This window comes from Malaya genurostris, chromosome 2 (assembly GCF_030247185.1).
Source record: "Malaya genurostris strain Urasoe2022 chromosome 2, Malgen_1.1, whole genome shotgun sequence".
NCBI classification, from domain to species: Eukaryota; Metazoa; Arthropoda; class Insecta; order Diptera; family Culicidae; genus Malaya; species Malaya genurostris.
In genome coordinates this window covers 351,201,002-351,218,182 of record NC_080571.1, presented here as the reverse complement: position 1 = coordinate 351,218,182, position 17,181 = coordinate 351,201,002, and the positions used below count along the sequence as shown (strand labels likewise).

The 17,181-nt window shown below is 37.8% G+C and overlaps 1 protein-coding gene and 1 long non-coding RNA gene across 3 annotated transcripts; one reads left to right on the top strand and one right to left on the bottom strand.

Annotated features, from left to right (window-relative positions):
* Positions 1 to 9,957: 9,957 nt before the first annotated feature.
* Positions 9,958 to 12,624, top strand: LOC131429399 (uncharacterized). Its single transcript, XM_058593477.1, has one exon. It carries the CDS (start codon positions 9,958 to 9,960, stop codon positions 12,622 to 12,624), a length of 2,667 nt encoding a protein of 888 aa, XP_058449460.1.
* A 159-nt stretch (positions 12,625 to 12,783) lies between these two features.
* On the bottom strand, positions 12,784 to 15,762 carry LOC131432123 (uncharacterized). 2 transcript variants are annotated; one of them, XR_009229789.1, is made up of 6 exons: positions 15,051 to 15,762; positions 14,558 to 14,991; positions 14,221 to 14,473; positions 14,024 to 14,149; positions 13,418 to 13,909; positions 12,784 to 12,924 (listed from the first exon to the last, which is right to left on the bottom strand). It is a non-coding gene; the product is annotated as an uncharacterized LOC131432123 (long non-coding RNA). The 2 variants fall into 2 exon arrangements; XR_009229790.1 differs by having other exon boundaries at positions 14,558 to 14,844.
* Positions 15,763 to 17,181: the final 1,419 nt, after the last annotated feature.

Below are 17,181 nucleotides of genomic sequence, written 5' to 3'. Positions count from 1 at the left end.
TGGACTTGCTTAGCTGGGTTGTGTCGTTTTTGTTCGATTGCAAACCTAATCTGGCTTCAACGCCGTTCAAATTAAGTTCGAGTCAGTATCGAACCTGATTCTTATGTCGGCTTTCGCCATACCCTCGTTGCTATGTACGAATCCAATTCAGTTTAGCGAAAATCGTTCTGTGTTAAAAAAAACTTTGGGACAGTTTCAGGTTTATTAAGCGAAAACGATATTAGAATCATTTAGCTTCAATCGAAAACGATATTTCAGCCAACTCACGAAACACTGTTTAATTTTGCTGTTAGATAATTGTTCTTAAAAGATTTTTAGGTAAACGTAAGAAACAATCCTTTGGGTTTTCATAAATTATGTGAGTTTTCACGGGTAGTTGTTTTAAAGAATTTGTTTAAATACAGGTACAAAAAAATTAAAAAATACAGTATGTCATATATCATCAACATATAATTACCAAGCTTCTATAATTGGGGTATTCATGACAATTAACTTTTAAACTGCGTAAATTTGAAAAGCGTGAAATTGGTGAGAACCAGTTGAAGAGAGTGAAGAGAGTTTAGGTGATCGCAACAGTTATTAAGCTGTATTGATTAAGTATTTTATTGCCATTTTCAGTAGTACTTTTGAAATATATTGATATCTATCGACGTTGTTTATTTTTAAAGGGAAAATTTGACATTTCTGAAAAGTTTGTCATTTTCTGAAACTGTTGCTTCCATTAGTAATGGACTGTTGATAAATAAAAAACGTTCCGTTTATTTGGAATGTTATGCGAATATTTTAGATTCGCGATAGTTTCGAAGCTACATTATTAATACTAATAACTAAAAGAAACAACTCGAAGCGAATGTGGTCAGCAGTCCTCAGTAAACCGTGCAGTGCAAGACCGTACTGTAGTTACATACAAACCCAACTGTTTGTTTTATATTTTCCGCATACAGCATTGAATGAGTTGCTAGGGGGGTCGTTATGATCATGGCACACTTCTTTTTCGCATTGTGACAAATTTGGTAACATCTGACAAACCGTCAATTTTCTCGTTCAACAGTTCAGACATCCCGGGGCTAGTTATCGCCAACGAGAAAAACCAGCCGTACTTCTGTTGCCCCTTCGTTCAATAATTTTAATGCAATGAGCTCATTGAGCAGATGAGACAAATTGTCTTTTCCATAATCATAAAGTATTCAGCGCGATGAAAATGTGCTCTAAACTGCCGGATCATGTTTTGTGTCTTTGTGCTTCTTGTGTTTTCTCCCACTTTTTCCTTTCGTTTCATAGCACTTTCCATCATAAATAAAAGACCATAATTGAAACAAATGATACAGTGAGAAACAATTTCTACTTGGTTCCGCGTTTAGCTGCCGTGTCATTTCGCGATGAGAGAAATATATATTCTCCGGTAGAAAGTCTAAATTGCTCTTCTTGAAGCATTCCCATAAGTGTTTTCACGCTCGTTGACGTCTTCAGGTGTCCTCTGCTGGCGTAGGCAGTTTTTTTTCTATATTCATCCTGTTATGGTTCGGATCCTGTGACATACATCCCAGCCACGGGGAAAATAATTAAATTTTCATCCCCGAGTCGGAACAATCGCCGAACGGCGGCCAACTCCGGCTCAAGCAACCGTATGACAAGTGTTAAAATTATTAAATTTATATTACCACGGGAATTAAATATTCCAACCGAAATCACACAAAAGCACATCCTTGGAATGAAATGGAGGCGACGAAGTAGGCTCCGACTGTCAGAGCGTCCATCATCCCCGAACCAGAGTAGGCCAGGCCGGGTGTTGGTTTGTCGTCAGGTGTGTTTTCCGCTGGGCTAATGCACTTAATGGCACTCGGAGCACGGGCCCAGTCAGTCCCTCGGACTGGAGAGGATTCTTGGGTTGGAACGGAAATAAAATTGTGCAATTTCATACCTACTTTGTCGTCATCCGTGAAGGGGAAACATAAACGCCCGGCCGAAATTTGTGGTCACATTAAATTTTCCTCCGCGAGACGGAAGGGGGAACGAATGTAAGACGCGTAACCGAAAAAACGAGGCAAATTCCCTTTGTTCCGGGTGAGAACACGTAGCTGGTTAATAATTGATAGGATGATTCTGAGTGTACATTTTTTAATTTCAGTCCGAACGAAATTACATTTGCTCTTCGTTGTCACCGCTGTTGAGTTGTAATCATTTTCCTGGATGAGACGAAATTCAGCTCGAGGTGTACTTGCTCAAAATATTCATGAGAGCGGAACCGGTTCGTTACGCAACAAACAAGAATGGGTTTAATTAGTCTAAGTAAAAGTGTGGATCTGTTATAATAAGGGACATTTGTGGATGAAATAGTGAACGCATTTTCATACAAACGGTTCGAACTGATCATTGTTGGCAGAAGTTTGTGGACTAACAAACAGATTTTTGAATTAACTATTGAAATGTTGAAAAAATTAAACAGCAATGCTAAAATACTGTAGTCTTTTTATGTGTCGCATTAAAAAAATTGCATTACTGAATTCGCATTAAAAAAAACCGTAATTCTCTGAAAATTTGGAATCTACTGCGTACAAAAGTTTTGTATAATGAATGTGGAAACCCCCAATCATATGGCTATTTTTCAAACGGACGTAAAGAATAGGCCCACGAAAATAATGTTTGGGGTCGGTTTAAAAAAAACCGGAACGTTATTTGAGATTTGGTTCGTAATAAAAGTTTACGTTACGTAAATGTGGGTAATGTAAAAAAGTGTTCGTCATCGGAGGTTTGGTTGTACCTGAATCAGATATTTGGGTTCCAATCTTGAATTAAGTCACTAAATTTAGTTCCAAAATATAGTCAAGAAACCAGTTCCAAAAATTTAGAATTAGGACTCAGTTCCAGGGTCTTAGCTTTCAATTTTTAACCTGTATACTGGAACTAAATTCTGAAACTCATTTCTAAATTTTAAATAACGTTCAGGGTTCAGGTTGACCAGAATTTAGGTGTTGGCTCAGTTCACTTTCACATCTCATTCAAGTCAGTCGATATAACAGAACCGCTCACGTTCGGAACAGAAGAAACCAAGTACAGTATTGTGTAGTGAACAATAGAACGATCTCGAAATAAGTGAACCAAACGAACAAAAGCTACCGCCGGTACGAGAGAATACAATTATTGTTGACTTCAGACAGTGCAAAATTCGACCTTAGATACGAGAACTTGAAGCTTTGCTTAAGGAGCAAATGCATCTTGACATTAAACGTGTGCATTTACTTCAATGCAATAAGACGAATAATGTTAAGTTTTTGCAATGACTGAGCGGAAATATATATATTGGAGAGGCCGAGTGAAAGAAAAACTAACAGAAAAGATGAATTTTTGGAAAAAGATACGCTGAGAGACAGGACTCGAACCTGCGTTCTTATGCATTCCGTGCATACGCGCCAATATATATTTCCGCTCAGTCATTGCAAAAACTGAACTTAGTCATGGCGGCTTTACGTCAAACAAAAAAAAAAAATAATAAATCGAATAATGTTGTTTATATCCAGTTCTATGAAGAGTTGGATGCAATTCAATTCGCTAAAGACAATAACAATGTGCACTATGTCGAGCATGAAAATATCAAGTACAACATTCCAGTATATATGGAAGATAGTGCTACAGAAGTGCGTGTGCATTATCTTCCCTCAAGCGTCATCAATCCTTATATTCGCAAAACTATGTCCCAATAGGGAGAGATTCTCTCTATCGAAAAAGAAAAGTGGAAGATTTTTTTCCCCGGTATTCTAAATGGCGTACGTTTATTACGCATACACTTGAAGAAGCCTATACCTTCTTATGTGATTTTCGGTCAAGATACAAGAATTCCGTGCAAATCACTTGTTACCTATGACAATCAGATGGCTACATGTCAATATTCACACCAACCCCAACCAACCCCAGTACACCTGTAACAGCCACCAACAACAATGAAGCATCACCGCTCAACAGAGCATAACAGGATTCTATCAAAATTATATGTGATCTTAATATTTATATCTCATTATGTTATAAATATGATTCCAAATCAGAAGCAAACATTCAGATATTATTAAGATTATAGCAAGTCCAGATATTATATTAAGGGCCGTTATATTTCAGGTAAAACTATACTAGATAATTGAGAAAAAAAAGCGGGTGGGTAATGTCAGAGACATAACTGAATGTCGTGAATACGAAAAAACTGGCACACTCCCATAACTTTTCCGAATATCAGTTAGTTGATTGATTGTATGAATTGTGCAAGCTTTCCCCTTTTTCACTAATAGAGTTTGAAGCGATGCACCAACATTAAAGTACAAATTAGTTACATTAAACAGCTACTATTCTACAACTATAAATTGCAAACTTCAAACAATTCCTTTTAAATTTGCTAATATAGGAGGCTAGGTACGACAAATTTGTAGTTTATTTTTATTGAAGCTATGAAGTTCGAAGATAACTGATTCTTCTCGAAATTTCAGTACGAGACAATTGCAATGGCTTGGTCAGAAATGTATCGACGATCTTCGGTATGCAAGAGTAATTTTAATAATAATAATGATAAAAATAATAATAATAATAATAATAATAATAATAATAATAATAATAATAATAATAATAGTAATAATAATAATAATAATAATAATAATAATAATAATAATAATAATAATAATAATAATAATAATAATAATAATAATAATAATAATAATAATAATAATAATAATAATAATAATAATAATAATAATAATAATAATGATAATAATAATAATTATTATTATTATAAAGATTTATATGTATATATGGCAACCCTGTTTCGCATGGCATATTTTCACACGACCCCATACTAGTATGAAGATGTATTCAACATCATCACTTCCACTTTCGCATTGCCGTTCGTAATTGAAGGTGTTAGTGATGGTGCAAATTATTTGAACGTCTCGTGTTTGTCTTGTTTCGGCAACAGTTGCTCAGAAAATGGCAGGAAAGCGACAAAATTCAACTAGTTCTTTAGGATGATCTTTAGCACTGAACAGTGCTTTGAATGGGCCTTGCTGGACTTTTTGTCTGCCTTTCTATCGGTTTTCGGTGCCATCGTGCTGACGGTGTCTCGTGCGTTCAGAGTAGCTGCTTTAACTTAAATGACGCTATTTCTCACATCACATTTCGTTTTATACCAGCTACTGGCAGCGGTGTACGGACAGCCCTTTGCCAAAATTCCTTCTCTTGTTCGCAGAACGGGAAACAGTGAGACGACAGGTCCTCGATGTTGCTCTCGTGTGTCTTGTTTCGGGAACAGTTGCTCAGCAAATGGTAGGAAAAATGAACCACTCAACTTTTATATTTTGGGTCGGCATCTCTAGTGCTGATATGGACTTTCTCGAGGAAATCGACCCGAAGCTTCTGGGAGTCAAAAATTGACTGTCGATATTTGTTCTAAATAGAATCATATTTCGACGTTTTATATATTTCTAAGACATTTTTCAATCTCATCAATTTGAAAAAAATTTATATCCCAGAGTCGATTTTTTTTCGAGATAACTTTAAGTCTTTACGATACATGATTTTCTAAGATATTTGACATAACGAATTGAAAAAAGGATACAGCTTCGGAAAACGTTGAAAAATCGCAAAAGAAGAACTTCGTAAAACACCTTCTATTTGAAGGTGGACCTTGTTCGCAGTTCATCTTTTTTTCTTGTGTCTTGTCAAATTCAAATATACTAGCAAATGTTTGAGCAATAATAATAATAATAATAATAATAATAATAATAATAATAATAATAATAATAATAATAATAATAATAATAATGATAATAATAATAATTATTATTATTATAAAGATTTATATGTATATATGGCAACCCTGTTTCGCATGGCATATTTTCACACGACCCCATACTAGTATGAAGATGTATTCAACATCATCACTTCCACTTTCGCATTGCCGTTCGTAATTGAAGGTGTTAGTGATGGTGCAAATTATTTGAACGTCTCGTGTTTGTCTTGTTTCGGCAACAGTTGCTCAGAAAATGGCAGGAAAGCGACAAAATTCAACTAGTTCTTTAGGATGATCTTTAGCACTGAACAGTGCTTTGAATGGGCCTTGCTGGACTTTTTGTCTGCCTTTCTATCGGTTTTCGGTGCCATCGTGCTGACGGTGTCTCGTGCGTTCAGAGTAGCTGCTTTAACTTAAATGACGCTATTTCTCACATCACATTTCGTTTTATACCAGCTACTGGCAGCGGTGTACGGACAGCCCTTTGCCAAAATTCCTTCTCTTGTTCGCAGAACGGGAAACAGTGAGACGACAGGTCCTCGATGTTGCTCTCGTGTGTCTTGTTTCGGGAACAGTTGCTCAGCAAATGGTAGGAAAAATGAACCACTCAACTTTTATATTTTGGGTCGGCATCTCTAGTGCTGATATGGACTTTCTCGAGGAAATCGACCCGAAGCTTCTGGGAGTCAAAAATTGACTGTCGATATTTGTTCTAAATAGAATCATATTTCGACGTTTTATATATTTCTAAGACATTTTTCAATCTCATCAATTTGAAAAAAATTTATATCCCAGAGTCGATTTTTTTTCGAGATAACTTTAAGTCTTTACGATACATGATTTTCTAAGATATTTGACATAACGAATTGAAAAAAGGATACAGCTTCGGAAAACGTTGAAAAATCGCAAAAGAAGAACTTCGTAAAACACCTTCTATTTGAAGGTGGACCTTGTTCGCAGTTCATCTTTTTTTCTTGTGTCTTGTCAAATTCAAATATACTAGCAAATGTTTGAGCAATTTGAAAATTAAAACAGCGAATTCCATTACTTCCATAACTGTTAAAATAAAGTTCTTATTGCATTCAAGAAACAATTGAATTCAAAGATCTCCATTGCCCTTAACTATAGAACTCTGATATAATCGATGTCAAATTCATCTTCCGCAATGTCATTGACATTTGAATATAGATTTTAAATTGCTATTCAACTCAAATCACTATTAGATTTCAATCATTGTATGCACGTCACCTATGAAATAAAACATGACTTGAATACGAATAAATCTGCCTCATAAGAAGGCAAATTACTTCTTATCTTCCACCCCGAGCACGGCTCTATTCCGCCTGAATCGATATCACTCAGACGTCAATGTCTGCGCTGACAGCCCAACAATTTTCAAAAGAGCATTCAGAGATCATTCACGTTTGAAGCTATCATTTAATTCCATACAACTCGAAACCGATCGGAAAGCCATCTCGCGCGGCACTCAAAGCCAGAGCGAGTAAATTAAAAAAAAAAATCGATCGATACTCCCATCGATTCCATTCTGAGACCGATCAAAGCAGGCTTAGCGCGGGATTCGATTGAAATCCATCTGCGTCTGTCGGAATCGAAGTTTTTCACAGTGTCATTCTTTCATGCCGACCCGAGCCTGTTGGTGGTGGTGAAGTCAATGTCAAAGAAGGCGCTTTTGTGAAGGCGCCCAGTTTTGATGATTGAATGTGAATCGATTTTTGGAATACCAACTGTTTCAGTGCGGGGAACAAATCGAACCGCCGGCTGCATCACATACAATGTGATTGAAATGTTGTCCAAGCAAAGAATGGGGCTTCCATTTGACGTAAGATCCACACACATTTGTGCTGAAAGAAGCTGAAAGGAAAGGCTTCGAGGAAAAAAAATAGCTGTATCACTTTTCATTCGCGCGTTATGCCACCCCTTCTCCGTTCCGGTCGCGAGTTCAAATCTCATCCAAATGCTGATAGATGTTGTTTCCTTTTGTGCGTGTATCTTATTTTTTTCACACTCTTTTTTCTCCGTTTGGAGGCCTGCTGCACCACAAAGAACAGAAAGCCCGCACACCAGCCGAGGATGGAACGAGGAGGCCGGTCCCGAAAGGCTTTGTGTTTACGTCTAGCTTGTAACGTTTATTTTATTATGTGGAAGGCTTAATAAATACATACACAGTGAATTAATAATGATATAATATAATTGATTCAACAATAAACATCAATCAAATCAATCTGATTCCACAAAACACAAGTTCTGATGGGAAAGAGTGTATCATCCTACCTTTGCCGAAGCGGTTCGTGCATTAGTCCAATGCGCGGTCTGCCGGGAAGGATACGCGGGGGTAAAAGGCGCCTTTTATCGTACCGAAACCGATTGGAATACAATAATGAAAATCACAATATGAAAAGGCTATTGCAACGGGATAATGTAGGTATTGCTTCACGTACCACGCGATGGAATGGTTCACAGGGTGTAGATGGCAATAGAACAGAATCCGCGCGAGTTGAACAATTTGCCGAGGTGAAGTTTTCCAATCGTGGCTTGCTTCGATGCTGTTATTTAAGGAAAATTGTAATTTTTAAATGTGTCAAATTTTCGATACGTGAAATTGATCGAATAGGAAATCTCGCATAAGAAACCAAATTCTTGTTGGCACTGATATAAACACAGAAAAATTCTTACCAAATCAAATAAACGTCACTTTAATCGAAAATTGAAAGCTATCTGCGGAGTAAAACTGAATCAAATTATTCAAACTATAATTTCTAAACTGCACTCAATTATACATTCAAAATAGATTGAACAACGAAGATCCACGAAGTAATTTACAATCAATCCTAATCCTAGAGATTTCACTGTGGGAAGTCACTGAAAAATGGGTGTGCTTCAGTCAATACTCACTGTGCTAATATGGAAGGCGCTTATAAACTTTTTCGTACGTTTTGGGATCAGTTTTACACCCATTTCTTCCAAGAAGAAATTTTGGGTTTCTCTGGAAGCTTGTTGAGAAATTAACACAGTGACAGCAGTATTGTGTCAAGCCAATTTTGTGGATTTTGAATAGATTTTAGAAGCATTTTTCATAATGGATTTTAACAAGAGGCACTACCCAAGTAGCAAATGTAACTAATCGAAATTTAAAAATGTTCGGCAATTGTTTTAGAATTATTATTTATGTTATCTATGTTAGGAAAGATTTTTAAACATATTAAAATTGATTGTGCAATTTATCATTGTTGAGTTTCACAATACTGCCGAAAAAATCACTGTCGAACTACTTTCAGTACGTATAAATCAACTATGCAGCTGATCACCAACTTGTCCATATTGCACTAACAGTTGTAGAAGTTTTGCAAAAATTTTCGCATCGTCATGTAAAATGTAAGTAACTACACCAATTGTGCAACTTATAAAAAAAATCCAAATGGTTGTCATAATTGTATTGGACACAAAATATGTCGAAATTATTATTCATCTCTTGTGGAAGAAAAATTAACAAAGTGATGCTCTCCTAAAGATAAAAACTGATAAGCCGAATTAGAACCTTGCTGTGAAAAAACAGTTTCTGTTAAGTCTGCATAGTTTTGGCTACCTCATAAAATTGTAGGTCAGTGTGAGTAGTTTTCTTCATTTTTAGAAAAACAATGATATGAAATCCAAAACATACAAAAACTTTATGCAAGTTTTATCTATTTGAAATAAAAACAAAACTTACAAAGATGAGAATATTGTTGGCGAATGTACTTCCATCTAGATGAGATGTTCAACTACGAAGTGAAAATTTTCCTCATTCCCTTTTATTGGCAGCGGTTGCTATGAATAATTGTTTTGTTGGCAACACATCGAGTCTGACTGTATAGTAACGGAAATATCATGGCACCCCCCGAGAATAAAGCGTAAAAAACGGCGCGAAACTGCGTGCCATCTTAAGCAATTTTTAGTTTAGTTCGAATCTTCATGGTGACATGTAGCATATTTAAAACCAAAATAAATCTATATAGTAACGAGAAAAGTGTAGTATTTTTAAATTCATACAGTCCACAACGATACAATAACAATTGAAATCGGACATTTGGTCCTTCGAGCCGGATGAGATCCGGAGTGCAAGTTGAAAAATAATGCGTGGAATCGAAAAGCAATAAGCTCAAGGTGTTATAAAAAGACTACACAGTTGTCCGATGAGGCCAGCTGTACTCGATCATTCTACCACGGAAGACGATGAAGAGATCAAATTAGATCAGGATTCAGTATTTTCAACTCCAAAGTGTGCGAAAGGTGGAAAAATGGCGGAACTAAAATTGTTAATTTCCAAACGTGCAACAGTGAAGGGAAAATTGACGAGAATCCAAAGTGCAATAGTAGCAGCGCAAGAAAATGCTACAGCGATATCTACAGCGCAGCTTCGCGTTTATTCAAAAAATGTAGAGAAATATTACAGTGAATTTAATGAGGTTCACGATATAGTTATGCAAACGGTGCATGACAATCAGCGAGATGCACAGGAAGTAAAGTTGATCGAATTCGAGGAACTTTACAACGAGGTACAAGTTGTCATCGAAACACTTCTGGATGCCAATCGAGAACGTTCAATTCTTCCAGCAGGGGGACAGCATAATGGTCAACAGCAGGTTGTCATCCATCAGCAATCTCTTCGAGCTCCTTTGCCGACATTCGATGGGCGGTACGAAAACTGGCCTAGATTCAAATCAATGTTTCTGGATTTAATGCGAAACTCGCCAGACTCCGATGCAATCAAACTGTTTCATTTGGATAAGTCACTAGTAGGAAGTGCAGCAGGAATTATCGACGCCAAGACCATACAAGATAATAATTATCAACAAGCTTGGCAAATCTTGGAACAACGATATGAGAACAAGAGGTTGATTATCGATGTTCATATTCAAGGGATCATGCAACTCAAGAAGATGGCTAAGAAGTCATCAAAGGAGCTACGCAGCTTGATTGATGAGTGTTCCAGGCACGTCGAGAATCTGAAGTTTCACGATCAACTACTTCAAGGCGTGTCGGAGCTCATGGTAATCCATATATTATCAGCGGCTCTTGATCAAGAAACACGAGAGCTTTGGGAGGCTACAATTGAGCACGGTGTCCTTCCAAATTACGTGGATACTATGGATTTTCTAAGGAAACGGTGTCTCATATTAAAGCGTTGTGAGTCTGCCGTATCAGCACTACCTTCCTTGAAGCAAGCGTCTTCTAAGGTAGCACCATCGTCTAAAGCATCCAAAATATCTGCTGTAGTCGCCACATCCAGTGAGATTGTATGTGAACTGTGTGGCGGAGGTCATCCTAATTTCAAATGTTCTGCGTTTATAAAGATGAACAATGAACAACGTGTGGCAAAGGTGAAGGATGCCAAGGTTTGCTTCAACTGTTTACGCAAGGGCCATATGGTCAGAGCTTGTCCATCGCAGAGAACGTGTGTAAAATGTAATCAGAAGCACCATATCATGCTCCATCTAGATCAAGTGGAAGGCTGTGTATCGTCAAACGAGAAATCAAAGGATAAGGCTTCAGATCATCGGGAGGTCGCTGGGAAGGCGGATCCTGAATCTCCAGAGAACGAAAAGGTGTCAGTAACCACGTCTTGTGTCGGTGATGGTTTTCTGCGTTCTTCTAATCAAGTACTTCTTCAAACAGCGATGGTTGATGTTGTCGATGTACACGGTCGGAGTCATGCATGTCGTGCACTATTGGACTCAGGTTCACAAGCACACATCTTGTCAAAAGCGATGGCTCAAGTTCTTGGTTTACCAACTCTAAAGTGCAACATAACTGTAGTTGGTGCTAACTCAATGAAAACACAACTGAAAAGGGGATTGAATTTGAATTTTATGTCAAGATACAGCGATTTCCAAGACAGCATTACCTGTTTGATTTCGGATAAGCCAACTTCAATTGTCCCATCTGTAGCAATTGATGCTTCATCGTGGAATATTCCTCCCGAGCTACAGCTAGCGGACCCACTCTTTTATAAACCAAGCGAAATAGATTTGGTATTAGCTTCTAGTTATGTGTGGGACTTGCTGCGAACCAAAAGGGTGTTACTAGATAATAGAACTGCATCACTACGTGAAACAGATCTAGGTTGGATCATTACAGGTACATACGAACCATACCATCAGGCTTCTCAGACTGTTTTGATAGCTAATGTTGCTGTGCAAGATACGTTACTCGATCGTTTGGATAGATTTTGTTCAATTGAGGAGGTGGAGGAGCCTCAATCTTCCAACACCGAAGAACAAGAAGTTGAACAATATTTCGTAGAAACGTATCGCCGGGACGAATTTGGTCGATTTATAGTCAAGATGCCGTTTCGAGAAACAGTTTCGGAGCTTGAAAGCAATCGAAATCTGGCATTGAAGCGATTTCTTGCTTTAGAACGAAAACTGCTGCGGAACCCAGAATTGCGAAATCAATATATTGAATTCATGGGAGAGTATGAAAGGCTTGGCCACTGCAAGGAGATAACAGAAGAAGATGACACTCGAGGGATGTTACGGTACTACTTACCACACCATGCAGTATTTAAGCTGACTAGTTCTTCAACAAAGGTAAGAGTGGTATTTGACGCCAGTGCTAAGGAGTCGAAATACTCCCTCAACGATGTTATGAAAACCGGTCCATCGGTTCAGAACGATATATTCACCGTAAATCTACGTTTCCGGCAACACGTCTTCGGTTTTTCTGGAGATGTTACAAAAATGTTCAGACAGATTTTGATCGATCATTCACAAACTCGATTCTTAAGAATCTTCTGGAGAGAGGATTCAGCGAAGCCATTGCGAGTACTAGAGTTAGTCACTCGCCCTTATTCTGCATAACGTCGTATTGGTTTTTCGATCGAATGTGGTTCGATCGAATCTTAGTTACCTTTGATTTTGCTAGCGTTATGGAGAATACAAATGAAATACGAGCGAAAAAACGATACGACGTTATTAAGAATAAGGGCGACTGTTACATAAGGAACAGCTGCTGCACCGTTTCTCGCGTCGAGATGCTTAGTACAGTTGGCCATAGAAGAACAACAACGTTATCCAGTTGCATCTAAAATGGTTCTAAATGATGTATACGTAGATGATATGCTGTCTGGAGCTGACACAGAGGAAGAAGCTGCACAGCGCCTAATGGAAGTGAAAGAGTTATTCGCCCTTATTCTGAATAACGTCGTATCGTTTTTTCCCTCGTATTTCATTTGTATTCCCCATAACGCTAGCAAAATCAAAGGTAGCTATGATTCGATCGAACCACATTCGATCGAAAAATCAATACGTCGTTATTCAGAATAAGGGCGATTGTCTCAAATAGCAAAATTGTTCGATCCTTTGGGACTAATACAACCAGTTATACGCCCTTATTCTGAATAACGACGTATTGATTTTTCGATCGAATGTGGTTCGATCGAATCATAGCTACCTTTGATTTTGCTAGCGTTATTAGGAATACAAATGAAATACGAGGGAAAAAACGATACGACGTTATTCAGAATAAGGGCGATAGTTTGCGGAAAAATGATTATGCAAAAGCTATGGTCTTCTAAATTGAGTTGGGATGATGAGCTTCAAGATGATCTTTTAGAAGAGTGGGTTGGTTTCCGTAAGTCTTTAACTCACTTACATTTGATCAAGGTTCCAAGATGTATGAAGTTACCATCTGTTGTACGATATGAAATCCATGGATTCTCAGATGCATCAGTTGCAGCGTACGGGGCCTGCGTATATTTACGGAGTGTTCTATCGGATGGATCAGCAGTGATGCATCTCATGTGTGCCAAATCTCGGGTGGCTCCATTAAAGGCTACGACTATCCCAAGGTTGGAGCTTTTGGGAGCATTGATTTTGGCTCGGCTTGTTGTTAAGGTGATTGAAGCATTGCAAATAAAATGCTCAGTGATTTTATTGTGGTGCGATAGCCAAATTGTTCTGGCCTGGTTGAAAAAACCACTCGGGTCTCTTGAGGTATTTATCCAAAACCGAGTTGTGCAGATTAACAATCTTACCCACAGTTTCTCCTGGAAATACGTGAATACACGACAAAATCCAGCGGATGTTGTGTCTCGAGGCCAGCTGCCAGCTATGCTAAGCGGAAATTTGCTCTGGTGGCACGGACCTGAATTTTTAAAACAAGAACACTATTACGATCCAGAATTTTCTCCGATTCAGGAATTGGATATTCCTGAGTTAAAGGTATCAGTGGCGACTACGAGGATGATAGAAATTTTACCGGTTTTCGAAAGGTTCAATAACTTCCGTAAGCTTCAACGTGTTATTGCATATGTGCAGAGATTCATTCGCAATTGCAAACGCAAGCCGACAAAGCAATTCAAAACGACAGCATATTTGAGTGTTTCTGAAATGCAAGCTGCTATGAAATGTATTGTTCGTGTAATTCAGAATATGGAATTATCTGACGAAATTTACCGTATTGAAAGGGGACAACCACTGCGTCGATTGGCTAATCTTAGTCCTTTTCTTGATGATAATCATTTATTGCGTGTAGGCGGTCGTTTGCAGAAGTCGGTCCTACCATTCGAGACTAAACATCCACTCATCTTGCCGAGACATTCAATAACAGAAATGATTATTAGAACCCTTCATGTTGAGCACTTACACGTGGGACCCTCGGGATTATTGAGTATCATTCGGCAAAGTTTCTGGCCCCTGAGAGCTTTATCTACGATCAAGAAGGTTACACGGAGTTGTATTTCATGTTTTCGAACGCAACCTCGTGGTATTCAACAGCTTATGGGTACATTACCTGTAGAGCGTGTTAATATTGCATCTCCTTTTGAGTATACTGGCGTAGATTATGCCGGTCCGGTTAATGTGAAGCAAGGAAAACATCGCCCGAAAATTATGAAGTGTTATATTGCCGTATTCGTGTGTATGACAACGAAAAATGTGCACTTAGAATTAGTATCAGAACTCACTACTGCCGCCTTCATCGCAGCACTGGAACGTTTTATCAATCGCCGAGGATTAGTACGAAAATTATTCTCGGATAATGGATCAAATTTTGTGGGAGCTTCGAATGAACTTCATCTGCTGTATACACAATTTCAAAATGAAACACATCGTCGTACTGTAAATGATTTCTTAGTTTCGAGAGAGATAGAGTGGCACTTCATCCCTCCAAGGGCGCCAAATTTTGGTGGTTTGTGGGAGGCGGGAGTTAAAAGTGTCAAAACGCATCTGAAGAGAACTCTAAGAAATGCAACACTGACATTCGAAGAATACTCCACCATACTTACACATGTTGAGGCCATTTTGAATTCGAGGCCACTGTTTAATCTTTCCCAAAGTCCAGATGCCCATTTGCAAATTGGTAGACCATTGGCTTGTATTGCAAAGCCAACTTGCAAGGAAATTCCAGACAATCGACTCTCCCGGTGGAGATATCTTGACAAGCTTCGTGAACACTTTTGGGGGCGTTGGTCCCGAGAGTACTTAACATCACTACAGTCGCGTGGCAAATGGACAGCTGTATCACCAAGTGTACAACCCGGAACAGTGGTGCTTCTAATCGAGGACAATCTTCCTCCAATGGTATGGAAGCTTGGAATTGTAACTGCTACTTATCCGGGACCAGATTCTTTGGTACGTGTGGTAGACGTGAAGACATCGAATGGAACTTTTCGACGTTCTATTAGCAAACTGGCTCCTCTTCCAACACGGGATAACTTAAGCTTCGCAGCCGCGGGGCAGGATGTTGGCGAATGTACTTCCGTCTAGATGAGATGTTCAACTACGAAGTGAAAATTTTCCTCATTCCCTTTTATTGGCAGCGGTTGCTATGAATAATTGTTTTGTTGGCAACACATCGAGTCTGACTGTATAGTAACGGAAATATCATGGCACCCCCCGAGAATAAAGCGTAAAAAACGGCGCGAAACTGCGTGCCATCTTAAGCAATTTTTAGTTTAGTTCGAATCTTCATGGTGACATGTAGCATATTTAAAACCAAAATAAATCCAAATTGTGTTTATTTTTCATCTTGCTGAAATAATGAGCAGATCTGACATCACTTTTGAACGAAAAATTAAGTTCATTAAAGTTACTCTCATGATACTGTTTGTGCAACTTGTTTGTACAACTCCTTCTTCTTCTTTCTGGTTGGCGTCACCTCACTTGAGATGACGCCGAATTGATGGCACAGCAACTAAGGCTATATTGCCAGTTAATTTTCGTTTATAGTCCAATGGACTTTATTTTCACTTGACTACAAGCGAAAATCTCGCTGTATGGCTGCGTCGAATCGTCAAAGTACGGCTGAAAATCCTTTCTTTGTGGCGAAATACTCGAATTTTCTCCGGACTAACACGATGCAACGTGCTCACCCGTTGAGAGTTTCACCGAAAGTCTTGTATTCCGACAAAAATCGATGCAATCTTCAATTGAATCGATTCGCTCTCTGTATTAGTTAGTAAGTTAGTATATAAGTTCCTTTTCCCCATTACACAATACAAGTAGGTTTAGAATTTTCCCTACACAAAAATCTCAGAATTGCGGAAGTAAATAATGTCCTCATGGTAATAACCAAATCATATATATAATAGGGCTGAAAATTCACCACTTGTGGCTGAACACCCAATTTAATTCTTAACAATTTAATTTTAACTCATATTGCAATAAATAGTTATTAAAAAAACGGAAGTCTTGTACAACTCCAACACATAGACTTGCCAAAATAATACCTACAGTGTGTATCACAAATGTCGGGCCCGTTAAGATGCATCTTTATACTGTATTGTAATTCAACTAGTTTATTTAAAATAAAAACAAAACGTATAATATTTCTCTCTAAAATATTCGCATGTTAAAGTATCCCTTTATTTAGATAATATAAATCATTACGTTGCGTGAATCATTTTCTATTCAACTCACTGTTACCACCGATGCCATATTGGAAAATATTGAAGAAAAATTCATTTCGAGAGTTTTCAATAAAACATTAGTTTGATCAAAACCGTCTGGAAATTTTGAGTATGTTTGAATATACATATTTTAAACACCATTCCAATGATTCTCTTTAAAAATAATAGATTGTGATTTTCACAGAAGTTGGTGTACAATCATCAAAACACGTTAATTCAAAGACGCTTGACAATTTCATGCGTACGAATACATGTTTCACCATAAAAAAGCAGTTCGTTGTCGATTTTTCATTTACAAAAACACGAAAGATCAATTCTACAACATGTAGCATTATCATTTTTCATGTGCAGGTTATTTTACAAGATCCATTGTTTGGGTTAAGTACAGTTGTATTGAAAATCAAATGTGAAACTTATTTATTAGAAATTAGGTTTGTTATGTTTTTGTAAATGCCATTCCATTTCTTGTTTACAATAGGTAGTAGTTTTCACGAGTTTCACAATTGTT

What these genes read in the sequence shown, in the direction of transcription:
- LOC131429399 (XM_058593477.1), top strand. Translation starts at nt 9,958, where the DNA reads ATGAGGCCAGCTGTACTCGATCATTCTACCACGGAAGACGATGAAGAG.